General features: G+C 38.7%; 1 protein-coding gene across 1 annotated transcript in view; it reads right to left on the minus strand.

Annotated features, from left to right (window-relative positions):
• Nucleotides 1-24,949, minus strand: part of LOC122793582 (plexin-B2-like) — a 245,960-nt gene that overhangs the window by 193,369 nt on the left and 27,642 nt on the right. Inside the window, exon 2 of the mRNA XM_044061751.1 lies at nt 5,989-7,113. Within this exon, the coding sequence (XP_043917686.1) occupies nt 5,989-7,095 (1,107 nt within the window). The 5' untranslated portion in view covers nt 7,096-7,113. The remainder of the gene's footprint in view (nt 1-5,988; nt 7,114-24,949) is intronic.

Here is a 24,949-nt window from a genome sequence, read left to right on the forward strand (position 1 = left end):
AGTAAAGAGCACTACCTAATTTGCAGGTGGGAGTCTGTTCAAGATGTGGGGAGGCACTGTGTGACAAATCTATTTTCCCAGTGTGTCTTATTTAAGTTTTGGTGAAAATGTAGATCCCTGGTCCTAATATTTGCATAGTATTATGGTTTGTGGAGGTACAAGCCATCCAGGATGAGTGGGCCCCAACTTTTATGGAAGACAAGGCATAGAATACCACTCAGGGGTCTATAAGATACTGAATAACGTATCTGGACAATTCTTCTAGTCTTTCCTGAAAGTTCAGGGTTATTATTACCAGAATCTTCTTAGTTAGGTCTTTCTAGTTGTTTTTTATGTCCAGTAAGATACATCCCAAAGGGGTATTGTGCTCAATAATCATCCTAGTAAGTGCTGAACAAGGGAACAATGACCACTTTCAATCTAGATGACATTCCTTTGGCAATTAGCTGTGTTCTCTAGTGGAATTTCCTGACTACTGCCATCACGCGATGATCAAAGAAGGGGGAACTATCAACCCACGTTCCAAGGTCCCTAAAACAGTTTCATTTTGAAGTGGGTATTGTCTATGCTGTATGTTGAGGTAGGGGCTGTCTACCAAATGTGACAATATTGCACTTTTTTGCATTTAATTTGAGCCAACTTTTAATATACCACTTATCTACAAATGTAAGTTCTTACTGAAGGGTGTGAGCATAAGAGGCGGGCTTGAAAATTATTCTCAGTTTGCAGTAATCTGCAAACATTGTCAGTCTGAGTTCTTGGTTTATGGCCTGGAGATCAGAAAAGTAGATGGTGAACAAGAAGGGTCTCCCAAAACAGAGCCCTGTAAGACACCAAAAGTCACTTTCATGTGCGTGCTCTTTTAGCCAGCTTGCTATCCATCTCACCATGTACAGATCTATTTTTAAGGCATTAACCTTACTAGTTATGCTAGCATGGGAGATGGAATCAAATGCCTTCACTCCATTCCATAAATAAAAGTCCTGCCTTCCCTTACATTTCATTCCTCCTCCTGAACATTATTCTATATGTATTGTTCTCACAAATGTCATTTATTTTTATGTAATTTGCTCCTTTCATTTTCTAAAGATTCCATCTCCAACTTTTTATCTCCTTTACAATATTCAATTACTCAATTATGGTTGGTTTAGATTTTGATTTCTATTTACTAGTAATTGCGTTTTTTGGTAGCCAGTAGCATTAAACTTAATAAGACCTTAATATGTTTAGGCAATTCATATCCCGTATTGCAGCTCAACAGAATCATTTTCTTAGTTACAATGATTTGTTCCTCCAATATTTCTGATAAAGAAGTCTACAGGGAATTTTTAAATCTGCCAACTCACTACATTTAAAAAAAAAAAAAAAACATGTTTCCAATTATCTCTTTCTTTCTCATCACATCTCCAGCATTTGCTATGTACAGGAGGAAAAATTCTCTAAAGTCTACTTTTGGTAAAAAAAATATCCCTACAAACACTTCCAAGCAAAAATCCTAAATCTTCTGGACTTTGTTGCAAACTTGGGAGCCATACAGATTCCCTCCCACTGTGCCTTTGCATATTGCCTTTCCATTCTCTCATGCCAATATTTTCTGACCTCTTCCGATAGTTTTTTTATAGTTATCATACAATATCTCATAAGTCCTACTAATTATCCCTTTTTTAATAGCAGCCTCTGTTCTAGACTCAGCTAAAATGGCCACCAGAGCTGGTCTTTCACTTAGCAGTCTCCTGTGCCTTTGTCTTTGCTGCCTGTACTCTGTCATCAATCCCTGATAGAGACTGCAGTGTCTAACATGGAGTCCAAACTTTGGCTTGGCCTCATCCCATTCTTTACCTTTTCCCCCTTAGTTATTTGCTTCCAATACCTTGGTCCATTTGCTAAATTTCTCCCAAAAATTCCAGCCCTTCTTGCCTATTTTCTATGCCCCTACTTGCAGTCATCTATACTGGTGAAATCTCCTTTCTCCATTCCCACATTGGCTTAGTTCTTAGAATATTTTCTGCTACTTTATAAATATAATATTATATATGGGTGTTGTTATTTGCCTTAAGGGACTAAACCAAAATGCTAATCTCACCTTATTTCTTGAATTCCCATTTCATCATTCCTTTCTATGACAAGCTCTACCCTTGGAAAAGCCAAACTGCACTGTGTCGTGTGATGAGATTTTGATATCATAGTTTGTCAAGTCAGTTATATGTTCTATGCCTTTGGAAAAAAGAGACTAGTCAGGATTATGGGCCTATAATTCCCATGTCAGTGGGAGGACCATCCATGTAGAGTGACATCACCACTGCTGTACATCAGGCCTCAGGGACAAAGCTTGTGGTTACACACTAGTTAAAACAGCTCAGGAGTGGCTGCGCAGGACTTCTTCAGTACCGTTTATTAAGCAGCCAGGTATATTACCAAATCCCATAGAGGAAGTACTTTTCTGGTTTTGGACAGTACCTTCAGCACATGTTCTTTAGCGAAGATGAAAGAGTTGAGGAATTCAGGGATATGTGGACTTTGAATGTCCATCTGTCTCGGTGGAAACATTTGGGCTGAATTTGTTTGGTATTATGTTGGCAATGTCGGTTGAGTCAGAAAAGGTAGTGCTGTTTTGAAGGAGTTCAGAGCAATGTTGTGCACTCTTAGTTCCTTAACATAACTAAATAATGATTTGTAATTGATCTTGGCTTCAAATGCTAACCTAATTTCATGGTCAGCTTTAGTAGACCTGATAGTAATTTTCAAGTGTTAATAATATTTCTTACATTGACCTGATATGGGACTTTGTTAATCTGCTGAATACTTTAAGGAGTTTCTTCCTTCTATATTAAACTTTATTTTTGTGGGTGAACTACCAGGGTGGTTTGCTTTTAAACTTCCCATTATATTTAGCTCTGGTTGGAACTTCCAGTTTTATACATTTACCTAAGTAGGCATAGAACTCCTCTGTGAACTACCTGTTGTGGTAACATTAGGGCTGATGCCGTTATAAGTGAACTTTGAAACTTACTCATAGAATTTAGTATCCGAACTAATGAGGGATAATTTGACCAGGACACTGGGGAAATTCAAGACTTATATATATATATATATATATATATATATATATATATATATATATATATATATATATATATATATGTATGCATAACTGGAAATGTAAGTAAAGAACCCTTACTTTTTTCAGTAAGTGATGGGGAGATCTTTTACACCTACCTAAGTTACCACCTACTCAGGCAGATGGGCCTCAGTTCATTTCCTGACTTTTCTTGTCTCTGAAGCATAACACCCTGTAATTCTATAATATTATCCCTTTCTTAATATTAGCTATCAAAGTTCATTCAGTTTCTTAATCGTATACTTTGGTTACCTCTTAAACTTATTATCATTCCATAACAAACATCCTTACCTACTGACCAAACAACTTCTGTTTAATCCATTCCCTGTTTAGATGTCGGCATTTTCTATGATAAATGTAGCACCTTGTACTCACACTAATATCTGTTTAGTAGGTGATTGTGAACTGTGGAAGTGGTGTGTGCAAGAATAGATGGTATGACTTTAAGTGGAAGGGATGATAATGAATTTAGTAGGTGTGGTACAGAGTGTTTAACTCAGAGGATCTGAGAAGTGGCTGGAGAACTGGGATGGGAGGGGATCAAAGCAGGTCACACTCCCCACATTTGCAGGTACCAATCGCTCTACGTTTGTGTGGTGGTTCTAAAAGATTGCTCCTGCCTTGAGATCAGAAAGCGGGTAAGTGTAAGACATTAAAATAACTAAGAACTAAGGTTAAAAGCTCACAATAAAAAGCTGCTCATTCAGCATTTATGCTTGAATATGCATGAAAAGGAAAAGCATTGATTTAATACAACAGCCATATGCTCCAGAACAGGACTATTCACTCATGACTAAAATAGTAAAAATGAACATAAAACAAGATATACAATCACTACTTCGAGTACCAAGGCCTACCCTCCACAGAGGTGGAGTATTGCAAAATTATACAGTCTCCCAAGGCTAGTAAATACAGTCACATACAATACAGAAAATACAAGGAGTTAATCAAGCAGACAAATCAGGTAAAAAAAATGAGGGGGCGCACAGTTTAAAATGCATGCCTTGCTGTTTTTGCAATTTGCAGCAATTTACTTGTTTGGATCCCAATGTGTTTTTTTCGGGAATACCCTTATTATTCCGGAATGGAGGAACAGAAGAGAAAGAGATGAGTTTCACATATGGCCTATTTTCTGTGATCACCTTTGGAATTTATTATGTTGGGGGGATGCAACTACAGTAGGGGGCCTTCTTATGATAATCCTTCCTTCCATGACTGCCAGGATTTGTGAGATCTTTATTTTATTCAGCACGTCATCTTAAGCTTCCCAGGAGGCACAGGTTAACCATAAACTGTCTGCTGTGAGATGCTCTGTCTGCATTGTCCCAATTCGTTTTAGAGCGGCGTGCCACGACCTGAGGTAAAATCTTCAAAGGTCAATAGAACATCACACCTCTATGAGATAGCCAATGTGGAGGTATGCCATCACAGGACTAGAGCTGGGTCCTGCAGTCTGCTAATCTTATACAGGGCACTTTACATGAATGCAATGTCAATCTGTAAAATATTCGGCAAATCTCCGACTTGTTATGGGATGATGACATCATGTTCATAATGGAGAAATTCGGGACCTTAAGTTTGGCTTTTACCTCACACCACTTACCCATCCTGTAGTCTCTCTAGTACAGTACCACAGATGAGACAGTACTGAAGAATTAGCAATTTAATTAAAAAAAAAACAAGTTATGTGTGGCCAAGATTCCCTGTGAAGATACTGAAAACCTCTAGTTTGTTTCTGATAGAGGAACAAACTACATTCCTGTTCTTCTAACTTCTACCAGGCCATGTTAAGGAATTCCTTAAAAAGTTCAGTTTCCTTCTTTGATTAAGTACCATCTTACATAATTCGTTAGTTCTCAGTGACTATAGCACATGGTCAACAATGATCCGATGGCTCTTACTAATGACGCTTTGTAACTAAGTTCTAGGAAACTAGTCTTACTAATGAGCTCCTCTTGATTGTACGCTTTGTAACGAAGTTCTAGGAGACTAGTCTGCAGACCGGCACACACCTAGTTAACAAACCATATTCATATACTGCCACTTGCCTCAAGAAGGGAAACTCAGGATAGGCTGGGGGAGAATTTCAGGCTGCCCTTCCAATTATTTCAATTTTCCTTGAAGGTAGTAATGGCACTACTCTGATTGACTGAAATGATTCAGGTTTGTTTAGGCTATTACCTCAGTGACTCATAGAAAAGACCATTAGATAGATTTGGCTGATTTGATAGCTCAGCTGTGAATGTAGACTTCATCCTTAGGGATGAAATCAGTCTTATAGTCTGAAAATCAGTGGAGCTGCCCAAGTACCCTGGCATATTTCCTAATTTTGAGATGGACACACATGCTCATACACACACACACACACGCACATGCACGCGCACACACACACACACACACACACACACACACACACACACGCACGCACGCGCACGCACACACACGCACGCACACACACACACACACACACACACACTAATGGTTATGCACAAATGCACATATCTGGAAAGTTTAGAGTGGCTAATTCAATCAGGATTCAATCAATGTTTTTGGATGAGAAAGAAACTTAGATGTGCAGAAAAAAGAAAACCCATTCAGATAAAGGCTAAGTAAAACATTTACACAGACAGTGAATGTAGGCCAAGACTGAAACCTGGAGTTGTTGGGCAGATGCCTTAACTCCTATGTCACTGTGCCATCCTAAATTTATCCTGCTTAAATGATTTACTGTTTCTGTAGAATGTACTTTTCTAGACTTGTGATACTCTATTCAAAATGTTTTCAAGAATAATATGTTTGATGCATGATTCATTTTTTTTTCATTTAAACAATAAATGCAAAAATAAATAAATAAAAAACTAAAACATTACCTTTCCATCCAATTGACCTTTCCATGTTTCAAGACCATAAGCTTGATAAATCACTTTTTTACTCTTTTCCTTTGTGTCTCCACTGTAGGCTTTAACCCTGACTTGTTCTACTTTTTTATCAATTTCCTTGAGTGGAAAGATACACAGAGCCGACTCTTCTGAAATGCCACTTTTTGCTGCATTGTAAAAGAGTGCAAAAACTGCTTTATTTTGTGGTGCTACATTTCCATAGATTCCTGCACTGGTCAGACCTCGGGATAATTTTTTTCCAAGTTCCATAACATATGCAGACTGCACAACAGTGAAAGTATTACCTGTATTGCATTCTAGGGCTATCTCAATAAAAGAATAGTAATTTAAATCATTTTTGCATTGTCGTGAGATATATGTTTTTTTCTGACCACTTAGTTTTTCTTGCCTAGTCAACACAAAATAGATGTGGTTTTGTGTTTGAAACACCTTTACAAATGTTGTATACATGTCAGAACCAAAATCCCCTTGGATATAGGAATTCTCAGAAACTGTCTCAAAAGAGTCCCTGCCTTGGAGTTCATCAATGAGCCTAGAACTTACCAACCTGGTCACATCAGACATTGTAAAGTGTTCCTTGCTATTTCCTACAACAAGCACTGTAGTATTTTCAACATCAGCTACCAAACCCACTGATGAAATATGGTTGTGATTACTGACAACAAAAGACTTTTCTCCTTTGGTGATGTCATACAGAATTTCTTCAGTAATATTATTAATCCTTCTCAGAGAACAAATCCCTTTGAATAGGCTTCCACACACAACAATTCTGTCTTTGGACATGTCCATTGCAAGCAACTTAATGTAGTTGTCAGTCAGTACGAGTTCAGGACAGTCTTCAAATGGAGGTGTACACATCTTGTTGTCCATCCTGGGGCCTATGTTTGCCTCATGTATCACACGTAAATCAGCTGTCAGTTGATAGAGCTTGTTCACAGCACCTATATACACAGTGCCCCTCTCTGTATCCACAGTTAAGTGGCTGAGTTGTGTTTTACTGTGGAACATGTTATATGCATTTGCTGTGATTCCAATCCGAAGGAAAAAAATGGACAAGATGTAAAATGTCCACATCATGGAAGCCACTTCTGTGTCCTGCATAAGAGCAAAAATAAACAACTATTAGAACTTCAGATCAGGATAGTTTCATATTTGTATACTGCAGCCAAAAAGCACAACACAGTATACAAAATCTTCCTCACAGGGTTCTTGAACAAGTCATAACTGAAACAGAAAATTATTAACAGCTCTTCATATTTTCTGTTTCTTTATTTACCATTATCACAATTCAACTTAAAAAATGGTGTAGAATAGAATGAGTATACCAACCAAACTCAACCTTGAAAACAGGCCTAAAAAACTTCTGTGGTTCATTGTTAAGTTCAAAGAGGCAGTTAAGGCCACTACAAAGGCCTACATAGGTATCGCTAATGGAGTTTTACCTGTAGAAGCACAATAAGCCAAATGTATTGACCTGGAGGCAGTTATGGAAACAGTACCTCATTCCTCACAAGAAGAACAACTTCTGACAAGCATATCAAATGAAGAAAATTTTAAAACTGTGAATGAAGTATCAGCTATGAATAAGGAAAATGTGGAATGGTGAAAAGGTGATCTGAACATGAGAAATGTAATGAAACAGGATGTGTGCAGCAGGGTTATAACCTTGAGAATGTGCTTTATATTGCTGATATTTATAATTAACATATTATTTAAATATAACAGTCATTGTTTGGTGGTGACTATGGCATTACACTCTGAGTATATATAAAGTCACATAGTCTGCTTGCTAAGAAAATATAGCAATTCTGTTTGATTTTGTGATGGTTTCTCTTCTTGATGGCAATGTTTTGTTATATGCCGACTGTTGTGCTTTATTTTTTAGGTTAGATGACCAACAAAGTATGAGACCATTAATGAAATTACATTTCATGTGGTAGTATAAAAGTCTCCACTTCAGTGGGGGAATGTGAAGGTGGATGACTGTATTTCTGGTGAATCCAGTTACTGTGAAACAGTTCCACTGAAAACCACTTGCAGTTAACTTGACTTGCCCTTTTCCCTACTAATATGCAGCCGTGGATGAGTATGTAAGAGATGAGCTGTGGGGTTGAGGTGGGCTTCTTCTACATGGAAGGTACATTTTGGTTTGCTGAAAGCGTTTTTTAGCTGGAGCATTTGGTGATAATGGCGCTCACTGAGATTGTCATCAGTAAGTCAACATGAATCCCTCAGATGGAGGACAGTGACATAAAAATTAAACAGTAGTATGTTTAAGATCATCATCATCATCATCAGAAGATACATGCTGGGCTGCAAAACCCTTCACTGAAAAGCATATTTATATTTTTCCTCTAATCTTCCAAATCTTGACTTAAAATCAATATAGTTTTTCTTAATGATGATATTTGCATGCAAACTATTTCATATTTCCCACTCAGTCAGAGAACTTGCATTTTCTCTCATCTTAGTTTTATAAAATGAGTGCACTAAGTTGACATTTTATAGTCTATTTGTGTTACTCTTTCTTACATCTTACAAGCATAGGTCATAAAGGACATAAAAAAGTAACTCAGTGTTTGCAACAAGAATGCAGCTTTGTATATTGTCCGTATGATTATATTGTTATCCTTTCTTGAATCTAAGGGAAGTTTGCACACACATATCCATCACTGTTAGTGGTATAATGTGAATGCAACCCTGTACACTGTATGAAAATGTGAACTTTTTTACTCCTTTTATTTTAGCAGAGATGCTTGCAATCTCTGTATACTGTATGTATCTTATGTGCATATATTTGTTAGCTGGAGCTTTTCTCCTCAGTACTCTGCTGAAAAGTGGGTTTTATTGCCCAGTTGGACTTTACCAGTAATCAAATGTAATAAATAAAGAAGGTTATCATTACTGATTGGAAGCATACTAAATCTTCTGTTAGCAAGCTGTATCAAAGAGCATGCATGTTCACAGAGTTTATTTTTTCAGTATAGATCATTTTGCAACATGTATTAGCCAAAGGAAGACAAACAAAAGAAAACACTAAATGAGTGTCTAGACTAAATAAACTGAAGCTGGAAAAATACTTTACTGCATATAACACTACTCTAATATCTTAGCATAATAATAATAGTATTTTGTTTTGAATTTTGTTATACTGCAACTGTCTGCCTTATTGTGCCTTCCAACTGAGTGCACCTCCAGGTGTTTCTGCAGTTACCTCCTGCTGCACCTCGAGGTGTCAGATATTACTTGTTCATATTTACATGAATAATTCCAAAACCATGCAATATACAAGGCATCAGAATATTTTATCTTGAAGCATACATGATGGCAAACACAACTGTGTTGACATTTGACCTCTGTCAATGAGTATTTGTTAGAACTGTAAGGTGATTACTTCATTTTTTGAAGTCTCAAGCCCCGCCCACTGGGAGTTAAAGGGACACACTCAGACGAGCTGTACTGGAAGGAACGAGTTACATTTTATTGCTGTTTTCACTGTTTACAAAGCTCTTTTTGTTATTTTCACTGTTTAAGTATTGTTCTGGTATTTTTCACTGCTGCAAAGCAATATTTTCTGCTTGTTCTGGTTTTCTCATCAAGCAGTGGTATAATAACAGCTTTGTTAGCTGTTTAAAACATTCCTTGCTGATTTTCTGCTGTTTTAAATGTTTTTAGTGCCTCACTGCTATTTTTCTGCCATGTTGAACATTCTCTAGTGGTTCCCACTCAAATTATGGTAGCTATCAGCTGTAGCATAGTTCAGACACAAGTTTGCTGCATCTGGATCTATTTGTAGTGGCTGTTTGTTCTGGGCACGTTTTCCAGGTCATTTTGGATTGAAAGGGGTCTTTCTGTACTCTGGTGAGAGGATTGTACTGATTGGAACCTGTCTGGTGAAGGGTGGTTGGCTTAAGGCTTGGAATAAGCATACTCATTGGTCCTTTTGAACCTTTTTAAAAAAAAATTTCAAGTTTTTAGCTTCTGATATTTAAGCCCTGCATTAGAGCAGGTTTTTGCTTATTTGTATCAAGGTGAACTGAAGTGGGCTACCAGCCACAACTCTGAGCTGAGATACCAGATGACTAGAGGCTTCTGAGCTTCCAAAAAACATAAATTGCCTTTTTTTGCTTATTTATACTATTTACTTCACTTTTTATTGCCTGCTACCTACTTTAATACTGCATTTGTATACTGTATACTAATTTACACTGTTGTACTGCAATTGACTGCCTTACTGTGCCTGTTAAATCACATTGTATTGCTGTTTTCACTGTTTACAAAGATATTTTTTGCTATTTTCACTGTTAAGTATTTACTGGTGTTTTTTCACTGTTGCATAGCAATCTGTGCTGCTTGTTCTGATTTTCCTGCCACGCAGTGGTTATAATATCGTATTAGTTAGCTGTTTAAAACATTCCTTAGAGTCTTCTTGCTGATTTTCTATTGTTTTAAATGCTTTTTTTAGTGCCTCATTGTTATTTTTCTGCTGTGTTAAACATTTTCTAGTGGTTCCCACTGAAACTAGGGTGACTAGTAGCTGCTGCATAGTCCAGATGCAGGTTTGCTGCATCTGGGTCCGTTTGTAGTGGCTCTGTTCTGAGCACATTTTTCAGTCCATCTTGGATTGGAAGCAGCCTTTCTCCATTCTAGTGAGAGGATTGTGCTGATTGGAACCTGTCTGGTGAAGAGTGGTTGGTCTAGGGCTTAGAATATGCATCCTCCATGGTCATTTTGAACCTTTTTAAAGTTTTTTTTTTTCAAGTTCTTAGCTTCTGGTATTTAAGCCCTGCATTTTAGCATGTTTCTGCTTGTTTGTACTGAGCTGAACTGAGGTGGGCTAGCAACCACAACTCTGAGTTGAGATACCAAATGAATAGAGGCTTTTGAGCTTCCAAAACACTATAAGTTGCCTGTTTTTCCCCCATTTATACTATTTACTGCACTTTTCTATTGCCTGCTGCCTACTTTAATACCTAACAGGTACAGGCAAATAGAATCTGAGGGTATTGCTACTCAATGCTAGAAGTCTAAACCTCAAAATGCACTCTCTCGAAGCACACCTTAAAATGGAGAACATCGACATCTGTGCAGTGACAGAGACCTGGTTCAAGGCTCCAGAGATTATCCTTGCATTACCAGGCTATAATTCATACCACACCTTTCGGCCACCTAACCTGGACTGAAACACTAAAGGCGGAGGCGTGTCCATATTCATTAAGGATATCCACACCTCCAGGCTAGTTGCTCAGCATAATGCATCCAAGATTATCCAAGTGCAACTAACTCTGGGCAAGACCGCAATCCAAATTGTAGCTTGCTACAGATCCCCCACCATGCCCCAGGATTCCCACTCCTCATTTCTTAATACACTGGAAAATATTAGGGTACAACCTAACACCCTAATAATGGGCAATTTCAACTACCCTACCATTAACTGGGAAAACTACTCATGTACCAACTCTTGTGCTCAACGTTTTCTGGAATTCATAAATTCCAATGCCATGAATCAACTTATCCACACCCCCACCAGGGGCAGCAATATCCTAGACCTGGTTATTACCAACATGGGCAACCGGTGCTCCACACCAGAGGTCAATTCCTCGTTGGTCAGATCCAACCATAAGCTAATCACCCTAGGCATCCATAACAGAAAGATGCTATCCTCCAAAAAAAAGAAGCCAATCTGGTGGTCCCCTGTCATAAACAAACTCTACAACAGAAGAAAGAAACTGTTGCAAAATGCAGACCGCCTCAAAAAACTGCAGCTTTACTCCGTTGCATATCGCCTACTCAGAGGCGATCTCTGCCTAACACACAAAGCTATGTCAAACCCAGAGCTTTTAGACATGCTCCACTTAAAGAAATCCCAATCCCTACGAGCTACATGCTCTAGGGACCTAAACCTTGTCACCACAATAAACAGAACATGCTGGAGGGATAGATTCCTGTCCCAGAGACTTCCCATACTCTGGAACAAACTACCTATCTATATCAAACAAAGCTCCTCATTAGCACTGTTCAAGAAAAATCTTGATGATTGGATGGGAGATAGGAAATTCACCCCGGGGATCACTTCTGTGGCTCTGCTTGACAGTGGCACAGGAAAATAATTTTCTTGGGTGGCGAAAGCCAGGGTACCTTTGGCTAGGCTTATATAGGCCCTAGGGCCAATAGCCTAGTACCTACCTATGAACCTATGAACCTATGTATTTGTATACTGTAGACTAATCTGCACTGCTGCTGTGCAATTATCTGCCTTACTGTACCTGTTAAATCAAATTTTATTGCTGTTTTTACTGTTTACAAAGCTCTTTTTTGCTATTTTCACTGTTTGTTAGGTATTTACTGGTGTTTTTTCACTGTTGCAAAGCAATCTGTGCTGCTTGTTCTAGTTTTCCCACCAAGTAGTGTTATAATAACTGATTTGTTAGCTGTTAAAAATATTCTTTAGAGTCTCCTTGCTGATTTTCTGCAGATTTAAATGTTTTTTAGTGTCTTACTGCTATTTGTCTGCTGTGTTGAACACTTTCTAGTGGTTCCCACTGAAACTAGGGTAGCTAGTAGCTGTAGCATAGTCCAGATACAGGTTTACTGCATCTGGATCTGTTTGTAGTGACTCTTTGTTCTGAGCACATTTTCCAGTCCATCTTGGATTGGAAGCGGCCTTTCTGCACTCTAGCGAGAGGATTGTGTTGATTGGAACCTGTCTGGTGAAGGGTGGTTGGTCTAAGCTTGCAAAAAGCATCCTCATTGGTCCTTTTGAATCTTTTTAAAATTTTTTCAAGTTTTTACCTTCTGGTATTTAAGCCCTGTATTTGAGCAGGTTTCTGCTTCTTTGCACATTGCACAGCAGTGTGCACTGCAGGGAATTTGTGCCATAGCCGAACAGATTATTTCAACAGTTTTTCCTTACATACAGCTGTAGCACATTAGTATAGCCCTCATCCTTAGTACTTTACCAGTCAAAGAAATACTGCTAGTCAGCTGAAACCTATTAACTACCAACAGATAAACCCCAGGTAGAAATATTCATCCACTGAGCTCCTCCTTGATCGATCCTGAAAAGCCCCCCCTAATGACAACAGTCTTCAGCCTAGCATTATGGACAGTTGACACACCTTTGTTTCCACTGCCAACCTTTTTGACTTGGGTGTCTTGAGGCAGTGTAGCAATTGTCTCATGTACACTGACAACCCTCTACTAATAACACACTCTAGTACAGAGTGCAAGAGATGTAGCTACACCAAGAATCTTGAATCCATGTTCTTTCATATTCAAAACAGTAACACAAAAGAGGTTGTCAACCCACCCACCACTACACATGTACACAGTACCACTACTCATACACATAGTACACATCTAACACAAAAATCAACATATGCGGAGGTTTTCTCAAAAAACCTACTGAGACACCAGAGACCTCCAAAACACAAGACTGCTACAACTTACACAGTTCTCACAGCACCCGTGACACATAGCAACACCAATGTCTCACCTACCAAGCCCATTAAGCGTAACACTAAAAAAACAAATGTTCTAGTCATTGGAGACTCAGTAGTGAGACACACAGATGTCTCACGCACCAGGTTAGACAAGGAGAAAGTCAGAGTCAGCTACCTGTCTGGTGCCAGGATTCGTTAAATCATGCATGCACTCAGTTCTCTCAGCAGCAAGTACTATTATGACTCTGTCATAGTTCATCTTGGAGTGAATGACCTGAGACATACCTCACTGGACTTTATGAAAAGAGATGATTGAGTTCTCTGAGTACATGTCCCCAGGCAGATATGTCCCTAGCCTAGCAAGTATACTACCCTCACCTAGAATGTTGCCTCAGTATAAAAAAAAAAATGACTGATTTCAATAATTGTCTTAGTTTTTGGTGTCATTCAAAAAGGATCCAGTTCCTGTCAGCCTGGAAAGCCATGGTGGATTCTTTTGAAAATATGACTAGAGCTATTGATGAGGGCAAATCTGTGCACACAGCATATCTCAACTTAAAACAATCCCCCCCTCAGGCATTATTGATAAACTTAGCAAACTAAATGTAAACCCCTTCTTTGTAAGATGAGTTTCTGACTGGCTCACAAACCAGACACACAGCATCAAAGTAGGTGACTCCACATCAACCAGCAGACCTGGTACCAGTGGGGTGTCACAGGGGTCAGTGCTGGACCCCCTACTGTTTGTCATATACTTCTCAGAAGTTCAGGTCAAAACTAAGGAGTTGTGCCTGACCACGTTTGCAAACAACTCAAACTGGGTGCAATTACTGAATCCCCAAATGATGTCAGTATAGTCCAGGACAGTATTATGCAGACCAATGACTGGTGTCTTAGTCACGGTCTCAAATTGAATGCAAAGAAATGCATCATCATTCCCTTTGGCACAAACAGTGTCCCTTCACACTATCAAATCAACAACAATACCGTAAATACCCATGAAATGGTAAGGGACTTGGGATCACAAGTTGGCTGCAACTTTAACTTCGACCACCATGTGTCTACTGTAGTAAGGAAAGCTTTCTACATAGCACACTTGATTAGTAAAGGCATCACCTCAAGAGAAAAGAGGTTATAACCCCTCTATACACTGCACTAATCCGGCCCATAATTAAATATAAAGCCCCATTTGGCATCATCTTCTTTTGGCTGTTCCCGTTAGAGGTCACCACAGCAGATGATCTGTTTCCATTTCTTCCTGTCCTCTGCATCCTGCTCTGTCACACCAACCACCTGCATGTCCTCTCTCACCACATCCATAAACCTTATCTTAGGCCTTCCTCTTTTCCTGTTACCTGGTAGCTTCATCCTTAGCATCTTTTTCCCAATATACTCAGCATCCCTCCTCAGCACATGTCCAAACCAATGTAATCTTGCCTCTCTGGCTTTGTCTCCAAACCTTCCAACCTGGGCTGACCATACTTATTCCTAATCCTGTCCACCCTCGTCACACCCAGTGCAAATCTTAACATCTTCAACTTTGCTACATCCAGCTCTAACTCCTGCCTTTTTGTCAATGCCACTGTCTCCAACCCATATAACATTGCTGGTCTCACTACTCTCTTGTAGACCTTCCCTTTCACCCTTACTGGTACTCGTCTGTCACAAATCACTCCTGACACTCTTCCCCACCCACTCCATTCTACCTGTACTCTCTTCTTCACCTCTGTTCCCCACTCACCATTACTCTGAACTATTGATCCCAAGTACTTAAACTCATCCACCTTCACCACCTCTACTCCCTGCATTCTCACCATTCCTCTATCCTCCCACTCATTCACACACATATATTCTGTCTTAGTCCTGCTGACCTTCATTCCTCTTCTCCCTAGAGCATATCTCCACCTCTCCAGGGTCTCCTCCATTTACTTCCCTACTCTCACTACAGATCACAACGTCATCTGCAAACATCATAGTCCACGGGGACTCCTGTCTGATCTCATCTGTCAACCTGTCCATCACCATTGCAAATAAGAAAGGGCTCAGAGAGAGTCGGCATGTACAGTACAAAGCACTTGCAGCAATTGGAGAGACCTCAGAGGTTTCTAACAAAGAAGATAAAGGGACTCCAGTACATGCAATACACAGACCAACAATGTCTCTGTCAATTTACTCTGTATGCAATTTACTCTGTATGATATAGGTTTCTTAAAGGAGACTTATACCTGGGTGGCTTACAGAGCAATGTCAGACCCAAACCTAATGAACTTGCTGCATACCCATAAATCAAATAGGACTAGGGCCATACCCTTCCAGGGACCTAAATATAGTCTGCATCTTAAGCTGGAGGGACAGATTTATCTCCCAGTGACTGTCGCACTTCTGGAATAGGATACCTATTCATGTGAAACAGAGCACCTCTATGACACTGTTAAAAAGGAACCTGGATGAGTGGATGTGGCATCGTAAATTCTTACCAGGAATAGTGCCCACAACCTTCATGAACATGAGCAGTCATCACTAAATGCAGTCTTGGGTATTAACTAACATTTCTATGGTATTACATTGGGATGAATGTGTGTGTTTGTATTGTATATGTATATATGTGTGTGTATATGTATATACATATAAATACATATATATATATATATATATATATATATATATATATATATATATATATATAAGCTCAAAGTTTCAAAACTTTGAACTTCTAATGGCCAAGATCAGAAGACTGAAGTTTTGAAACTTCAAACTTTTTGACTGGAGATCGCGGTACAGAGTGGAACAGGATATTTACCCTTTTGCTCACTGTACAGCAATCTCGGAGTTGGTATATTTATTTAGCAGGGGCGCGGGGTTCAGGGGGCTTTTTTTTTTTATTTCATTTTCGAGGTTTAAAAATTTTAATCTTCTGGTCTCAGCCATTTGAAGGTCTAAGTTTTGAAACTTTGAGTTTTAGAAGTAGATCTATCTATCTATATATATATATATATATATATATATATATATATATATATATATATATATATACACACACACACATACATACATACACAGTCATGTGTGTGTGTGTGTGTGTGTGTGTGTGTGTGTGTGTGTGTGTGTGTGTGCGTGTGTGTATGTTAGTTGACTTTTCCGTGTGATCAAAAATCAGCTATTACACATACCAGCTTTTTTACTGTGTGCAAAGTCTGGGTATAGAGAGTATTGGGGAATTTACCCTTTCCCCACTGTAGCGCAATCTTGGATTTGATATATGTAAATAGCAGGGTGTTGGGAGATGAAGGAGGTGTTGTCACCCTGAAAAAATATGTTTTTTATTGGCTGGTGATCAAGCATTTGTGCTATATCACATCCCGTTTGATGCTTTGTTTTATCATTATATGGACACACATACATATGTGTGTGTGTATGTGTGTATGTGTGTGTGTGTGTGTGTGTGTGTGTGTGTGTGTGTGTGTGTGTGTGTGTGTGTGTGTGTGTGTGTGTGTAGTGGGAAATAACTGACCAACCAAGTTTTAGCTAAATGAGCATCAAATTATGTCACAGATTTTTACTCTCTCACAGATTTTAAATCCAACAAACTGCCACTGTTTCTAAAAGGCATTTAGGAGGAGAAAAGTGTCAAACAAAAAAGTAATCCAAAAAAATGCAGTAAATCAATAAAAAAACTCAAACACCAGAAATTAATACCCCCTATTGAAATATATTACTAATTATGTATTATAATAATAATAACAAAAAGAAACAGAGCAATACAGTATTCAGGATTGTGAAATTAAACACTGTTCACAGTTATAAAAGTACTAAAAACTCAGATTTAAGCATGTTAACGCATTATAAACATTAAAAGTCATCTAAAATAATAAATCATAATCTCCTGAATAAAGTAATCTGCCCTGGCATTTGTAAGCCTAGCCATAGTGATGTGCTTTTGCCCCACCCCATGAAAATGTACAAAAATGTACAGAATAAAGTAGAAGAATAAACTCCAGAAACAGAAAATGAGGAAGCCTAGCAAGTGTCAGGAACTCAACGCCATGAAGAAAAACAGTCTGCATAACAACAGAAAGCAAGCACTCTGACTTATGCGTCATATTACAGACATACATACCCACACCCTGTAGAAATCATCTGCCAAGCATTGTTTGAACTAAAGGTAAATCTGAAGACACTGTAAACAAAACTGCATGAACACAAATACTTATTAAAAATATAAGTAAAATAGACATAAACATCATCATCATCTTCAATCCCCTTTTCCCATTTTTTTAAAACACACATCGGATGGTATCCATAGTCATTAACGCAAATGCATTAAGAATTTGGAGGCAAGCGCAGACAGGCACAGCTAAGTCACAATTCATACAGGCCATCACCAATTTGTGGTGTCCACAAATGTAGTTATGCAAATGAGCAGATAATGAGATGTTAATGAGAAGACATAAGTATTCTTATGCTAATTAATGCTATTGTACGCCATTTGCATTTCCTAGTCAGTTTTTCCACTTTCCTGTGCTTATCGCCAATGCTGTATAAAACGCAAAGTCTCTCCAAATGTATCACAGTTGCAAATGGTGAAAATGCTATCTTTGTGATGAGCTTTGCTATTTCCAAGCCAGAGTTGCTTGTCTTTGCCAGGCCAAAATGGCTTGCCCCCAAATTCACTCACCATCAAGAAGGCAGAAATATAAGCAAAGGATTACTCATTAAAACGTTGATGATCAAGAAATCCTTGATAGGCTTAGAGTGGACAGGGACATTATAAGGGTTTTAGTGGGTATGTTTGCCTCCATAGGGGCATTGGACGAATGTGTGGACTTCCTATTCCTGTGGACACCAAAGTATGTACAGTCCTTACTATAATTGCTACAGGGATCCTCCAGAGACAGTCTGGGGACACCTTGGGGATCTCGCTGGTGTCTGTTTCAAGGATACTGAGGGAGTTCCTGGATGTAGTCTTGTCAAATGTGGATCAATATATCTATTTCCTGGTGTCACCTCAGGACAATGCTGGGACTGTGAGTGCCTTTTATGGAATGGCACATTTTCTTGAGGTACTCTGTGAGATAGACTGCACCCATGTCACAATTAGGGCCTCTCCTGTTCCACAGGTGGAGCAGTACCACAACAGGAAGGGCTTCCCTTCTATCAGTTGCCAGGTAGTGTGTGATGCATGGGGGAGTGCATCACCAATGTCTCTGCCCAACATCTTCGCAGTGCACATGATTCCTATATCTGACACACTACCTCACTTTACCACCTCTTCCTGCATGGGTGGCTGTTTAATTTTTTTTAAGTAATTTGTTATTCATGTTAAATGTAATTGCTGTATATTAAACTGTATTTTCTTATTTTTGTCTCACCTCCTCTTTCTCTCTCTTTTTTTTTTTTGTAAGGGGATGCCAGATATCCACTGGAGCCATGGCTCATGACTCCAGTGAGAAATCCATCTGGAGCTGTGGAGGAGAAATATAACACATCCCTGTCCCACACACATTTTGTGATTGAGAGGGTGTTTGGCCTCCTGAATAGCCGTTTCAGGTGCCTGGATGAGTCTGAGGGGAGTCTGTCAATATGACCCAACTACTGCATGTAGGATGTTCACTGGCTGTTGCATTCTGCATAATATGATTATATACCAATCTGGTGGTGAAGTGACTTATACTGTCACTGCAGCTTCCAGTTCTAATCCTGCTATGACTAATGATGACCAGCCAGCAGCAGTAGTAAGGGACCCAAGGCTCATGTGTGGCATGCAGCTGCACAAGTTAAGAGGCAGCATCTAGTCTAGAACTATGGACTGGGACATTCAGGTTAGTTTTTCCTTTTTCTTAAAAAAAAAAAACACATAGAACATATTTGATCATGCAGTAATACCTGTGGGGTATGCTATGTGGTGCGTGGTCTTATGTACTTAACAGATGTACATAGACTTCCCTCCTTCATACAATACAATTGCATTTACACACAAATTTACAAGATTTCACTTTCAGAATATGGGGAAAGTGATACCTGGAAAGGGAATAACTTTGCATATACAGCCACCCCAACTAAACCTTATTTTCATTACACAGACAAATGTATCAATAACTGTAAGTCACAACAGCCCCAGATCAAATGAGTCATACACATCTCCTGTCGACAGACCTGGTGATATTAAAGGTGATCTGGATGATGGGCTACCATGAGAACTGCAAGGTGAATTAGTGCGATTGTGTGACCTAGAGGAGGAAAGTGATTCTCCTCTCACTGACCTGACAGTGCCTTGTGACCATGACCTTGAGATGGAATGTGAAGTTCTCCTAGTTGTAGATGACCGTTGACATGGCCTGTGAGAAATGTGTTGCAATTGCTCATTGCGGGTGCTGACATTACTGTCTTGACAGCCAGCGTTAGTATCATGTGTTCTTCCCGATGGGTCTAGACAGTCCCTCATCCCCTTCCCCTGGTTAAACTGAGTCTTGCTTGACTCTGGTATGTCTGAGCCTGTGTACATATGGAGGCTGTAACAGATGCCTGGTGTGTCACCATCCTACATGTCAGTGAAACCATGGCATTATCCCTGCTCTCTGCCAATTCAAAGTACTGTTTGAAATCTTCATACATATCCTGTAGGACTCTGCATTGAGTTCAACAACTTCTTGGCACTGTGCTTTGCTCCTCTCGGCTTGTATGGGCCCCCCTTTACCAAACAGCAGATTGGCATATCTCCTAAGTGCTGCCATGAATGCACAATTCTCCTCATGGCAAAAGTTATCATGTCTATGCCTGGATCCCTTATTCTCAATTTGTAGTACACAAAAAATAAAAAATAAAAGGGGCTACAATCAAAAACTTGCCACAGTACCGTCTGCATGACATCAGCAGTTAAACAATAAACCACTGGCCTACTATTCCTGCCACCAACAAAAATACATAAATAAACAGAAATGTGATTCAACATGCACAACTACAACTTATTCATTACTGATGAACGTAATTACAGCTACATTACAATGCAGTCCTCTCTGCCATTACCAAGCATTCCTCCCTCACTGACAGTAGTAAAACAAGACTTTCACTACATATTCTGTATTTCTGTCTTCTGCACTACAAATTCTCAACTGAAATAACCAGTTCTCTGATCTAGGGACAATATGAAAGTTCTGTGATGACGTATTATTCACGTATTACATTTTCAGTGAACAGCACCACGTCAAAAAGATTGCAAGCACTTTCTCATAATTAACCAGTCATTCAATGCTATGTTTAAAAGCACAATACAGCTCAAAATGCATTGCAATTGACCTTTAAAACATTATGACAGCAACAGTTAATTGGCATGTTAATAACTATTAAATAAGTTATAAATTTTTTTCTTACTTTTTGATATTTGAGTTATAATAAATAATTTGCCATCTGTCTTGGCTACTCGTGAATCAGTATGGAGCAGCTCAAGCTTGTGGTATAAATTCAGGCTGATTTACATGTTTAGTATGCAAATTAGGCTAATTTATATGCATTCAATGAATCACAGTATACCGCAAATGTGTTACAAAGTACATCGGCATATTCTGGATTTATACCAATTGTGAACACGTGTGACATACTACATGAACTAATCTGAAAAGCCGTGGGTGCACTGTGAATGTTTACAAAGTCCACAGCAATCCCAAGCTGTCCTTAGGCATGTGCTGCTTGGCCAGAACTAGCCAATATAAGGATATACTGGTAAAATTCAAGATGGAGTCATCTGAATGTCAGGTTGTAATGAATCTGAAGGCTAATCTCTGCCATCCAAGTCTATTTGTCACACCCTAACAAGCAGTACATATACAGGAGTCCTAGAAATACTTTTATCACATTAGTAGTGGCATTTCTTTCTCTAGTGCCTATTAAAAAAGGTGGAAAAAAGGAATAGGTCCCATTTCATTCCATGAAACCAAATGCTGCTAAACTCAGACATAAGAAAAATATAAATGTTATGAAGAAATATTACCGGCAATACTTAATTGTTTTAGATAAACTTAGAAATAATCCATTAGTAACTATATGATCCAGTAAATGTTTCCCTTTATGAAAAAAAGTGTAAGACAAACCAGTTTAGGTTACACAAAATCTGCCAATGTTATCAATGCCTGGCCTAATGAGCATGCTAGTTAAAAAGAGTTTGATCAAGGTGATGTCACACCCAATAGGGAGTGGTTCTAGCCCTACTTAATACAGCCGTCACCATACCTTCCTCATTCTGGTTCTGGCATTTCAAATAATGTCAGCACTTATGAAGGCAAGAGGCCGTGCTCCTGGATGGTCTGAGAACGAGACATTAGTCATGCTCTACCTTCTGCATGATTTGTACCTGGAGAAGATCCAGGAGTGCACGCATACCAGTACATGGAAAAAAATCGATATCTGGCAAGCGTTGGGTGAGCACCTGTCAACCCTGATAGGTATAACCCTCACCGGTCAGCAGTGTTGTCACATGTATGATGACTTGCAAAAGCATAGTGCTGACCAGCTGGCAAGTGGATTGATCAGGTTCAGGTGAGAAGGCCAGAATTCTACAGTAAGTACAATGTTTTAATCCATATGTAGCTATAGGTATGTATGTATATGTATCTATATCTATATTTAGCTATTTATATCTGCATCTCTCTATCTCTCCCTCTCTCTCTCTCTATATATATAAAATATATATATATATATTTTTTAATATATATATATATATATATATATATATGTACACATATATATAAAATACAAAAGGGAGGTAGAAAAAGTTGTACAGGTACATGTATTTCAGCAGTCAGATTTCTTAACTTGCAAATATGTACTTGAAGTGACATTCTGAAATGCATAAGAAAAAAGAAAAAAAAATAACATTTATGCAATCAGATATCCATTTGTTCACAACAGAGAGAAAACTGCTATTTGTTAAGAGGTTACAATAATAAATGAAAACATCAGTTAAAATATGGAAATAGTAATCTGTACAGGAAACTCTGTAAAAGTATTAGTAATGTTCAAATATCAGTAAAGCTGACGGTATGTTCATAGGTTCATAGTTTCATAGGTGTGTACTAGGCTAATGGCCCTGGAGCCTTTACAAGCCTAGCCCATAGAAGTGCCCTGGCATCGTGCCACCTGACATTAGTTCCCAGTGCCTCTATCAAGTAGAGCCACTGGAGTGATCCCTGGGGTGAATTTTCTATTACCCATCCACTCATCAATATTTCTCTTGAAGAGGGCCAGTGAGGTGCTCTGCTTGACATGTATGGGAAGTGTATTCCAGAGCATGGGCAGTCTCTGGGTTATGAACCTGTCTCTCCAGCATGTTCTGTTGATTGTGGTAATGAGGGTGAGGTCTCTGGAGCATGTGGTGCATAATATAGTGATATATGTATATGTAATATAGTTATGAAATAAAACTTGCAGCTACAGATGTAAAGAATTGTAGCGCTCTACTGAAAAAGTTGTAAGATCTTTTTTTAATTATTACAAGAATACAGTTTCTGTAAGAGATTACTAGATATAAGTAGAAAGAACTGTTGAACTTAAAGGAGAACGGCACTCACAGACAAAAAAATACTTATTTCATCATGTCTTGATGGTTCCTACATTTTAACACCACTTTTGGACTCTATATACTTTTTTAAATATTTTTAAATGTAATTCCAGAGTCTTCCCACATGGGGTCCAGGATCTTGATTTTTTTTTTTAGTCCACTTCTAAGTATCCCACAATGCAGTGTTTGGCTTCAAAATATTACATCATAACTCCTAAGCTCCTGTCAATGCATTGACTTTACATGTGTTTTCACATATACCCTGCTTTCTTTTAGTCAGTCAGGTTTAATTACCATTTCTTGCTTTTCAATGACAACTTAAAAGACAAACAGGATAATCATACAGGACAGTATTCTCAGTGCCTGTTACTTCTTTTTCTTTATAAAGTGGCAAATTTCCATTCTTTTGTTATGCCTGAGTTTTAGTCCTTACACTCATCTCCCCTCCCCTAAACGCCTCACCTTCGTATCTGTTAAAGTAGCAAAGGTAATTTGAGCTGTTTGCTGCTGTGATTGATAGTGCCCAGCAGGAGAAAAGGTTCATGTACTGTTGCCTTGTACTATCCACTTCTTACAGTGGGACACTTATTTTTGCTGCACCATAGTCTCTTTCTGTCCTCAATTTTTAATCCTTTCTACTTACTAATTGGTAAAATATTGTCTGGCAAATCTTCCAACTTAATTTTTCAGGGATTCCTGAGAAAGCAAAATTCTTAAATAATTTTGTCACAAAGGCCCTAAAAATAAAAGATTTTGTTTTTATATAACACTGTGTTACACTTAAAATAAGACTTTTTGCATCAACGTGCATTTTCTGAACAACAGTAATGCAAGTACAAATTATCATATTATTGATTTAACAGCAATCACCATTGATTACCTGAGAAGTTATGAGGGACAGGTAAAACATACAATTAAAAAAAATCATAAGCATTCTGCAGAATTAGGGACATTTGAGATGTATTGTTTTGGGCCATTTACCTCTAACTGTATTGTTGCCTGTATTTGCTCCCTGTAACTTGTTTCTTGCAACTGGAGGATTTATCCAAGCTGTATACAATGATTTTTTTAATCTGAAGAATAATACAAAAATGTCACAAAAAGGTTAAAAAAATAATAATCTGGATTATATCGGGAGGTTGTGATGAGGAACCAGGGATGGAGGCACTGTGGGATGTGTTTGGGAGACGAGCAGTGGGAAGCATTGGGTTTAGGTGTCATGGAACCCTAGACCCAGGGGTGGAAGCACTGTGGGATGTGTTTGGGAGAGGACCACTGGGAAGCCTGGGGTTAGGTGTCATGGAACTATATGTCTAAGGCACCATTTCACGTTCATCTGTCTGTCTTTTTGTCAGACAAGATCTTTGTGTTGCCATAGAGATTATGCTGCCTTTATTTTTTTTAATATTAAGAAAATGTTATTAAAGGTTCTTCATAAATCTCTAGCAGTGTTTCAAATTTTGCTTTGGGTTGCACATATGCAACATTGATACTGTTGGGCATTTCAGTGTAACGACTGGTAGCATGTTGGTTTGTGGGCCACAGGCATTATTTATTCCTTAGACTTTGACTTTACAGTGTGTATTGAGCCAAACTCATCTGTAATTCAGCAGAACAACTAAGTCTACAAAGTCTTTTCACACAGCATAGAAATATACTAAAATGATGCTGTTTTAATCACATGACAGCGATGGCCATAGCTCTCAACCGTACCAAATTCCTCTGCATTTACCGGTTTTGAAGTCAAAATATTGGGGTGCCACGAATTTCTGAATGGCTCCTTTAATTTCCAAATTTCCCAGTCTTTTTTTTTTATTGTGCTGACATCATCATGTGCAGGGCGCGCACGATGAAGTCAATGTTGTGAGCGGACTGCCAGCCTGTCAGAATACAGCTGGGCTTGCCTTGAGGGGGTGTGTACTACTGTCTGCATTAATGT

Source organism: Protopterus annectens, chromosome 2.part0 (assembly GCF_019279795.1).
Source record: "Protopterus annectens isolate FY-2018-M chromosome 2.part0, PAN1.0, whole genome shotgun sequence".
Lineage (NCBI taxonomy): Eukaryota > Metazoa > Chordata > Ceratodontiformes > Protopteridae > Protopterus > Protopterus annectens.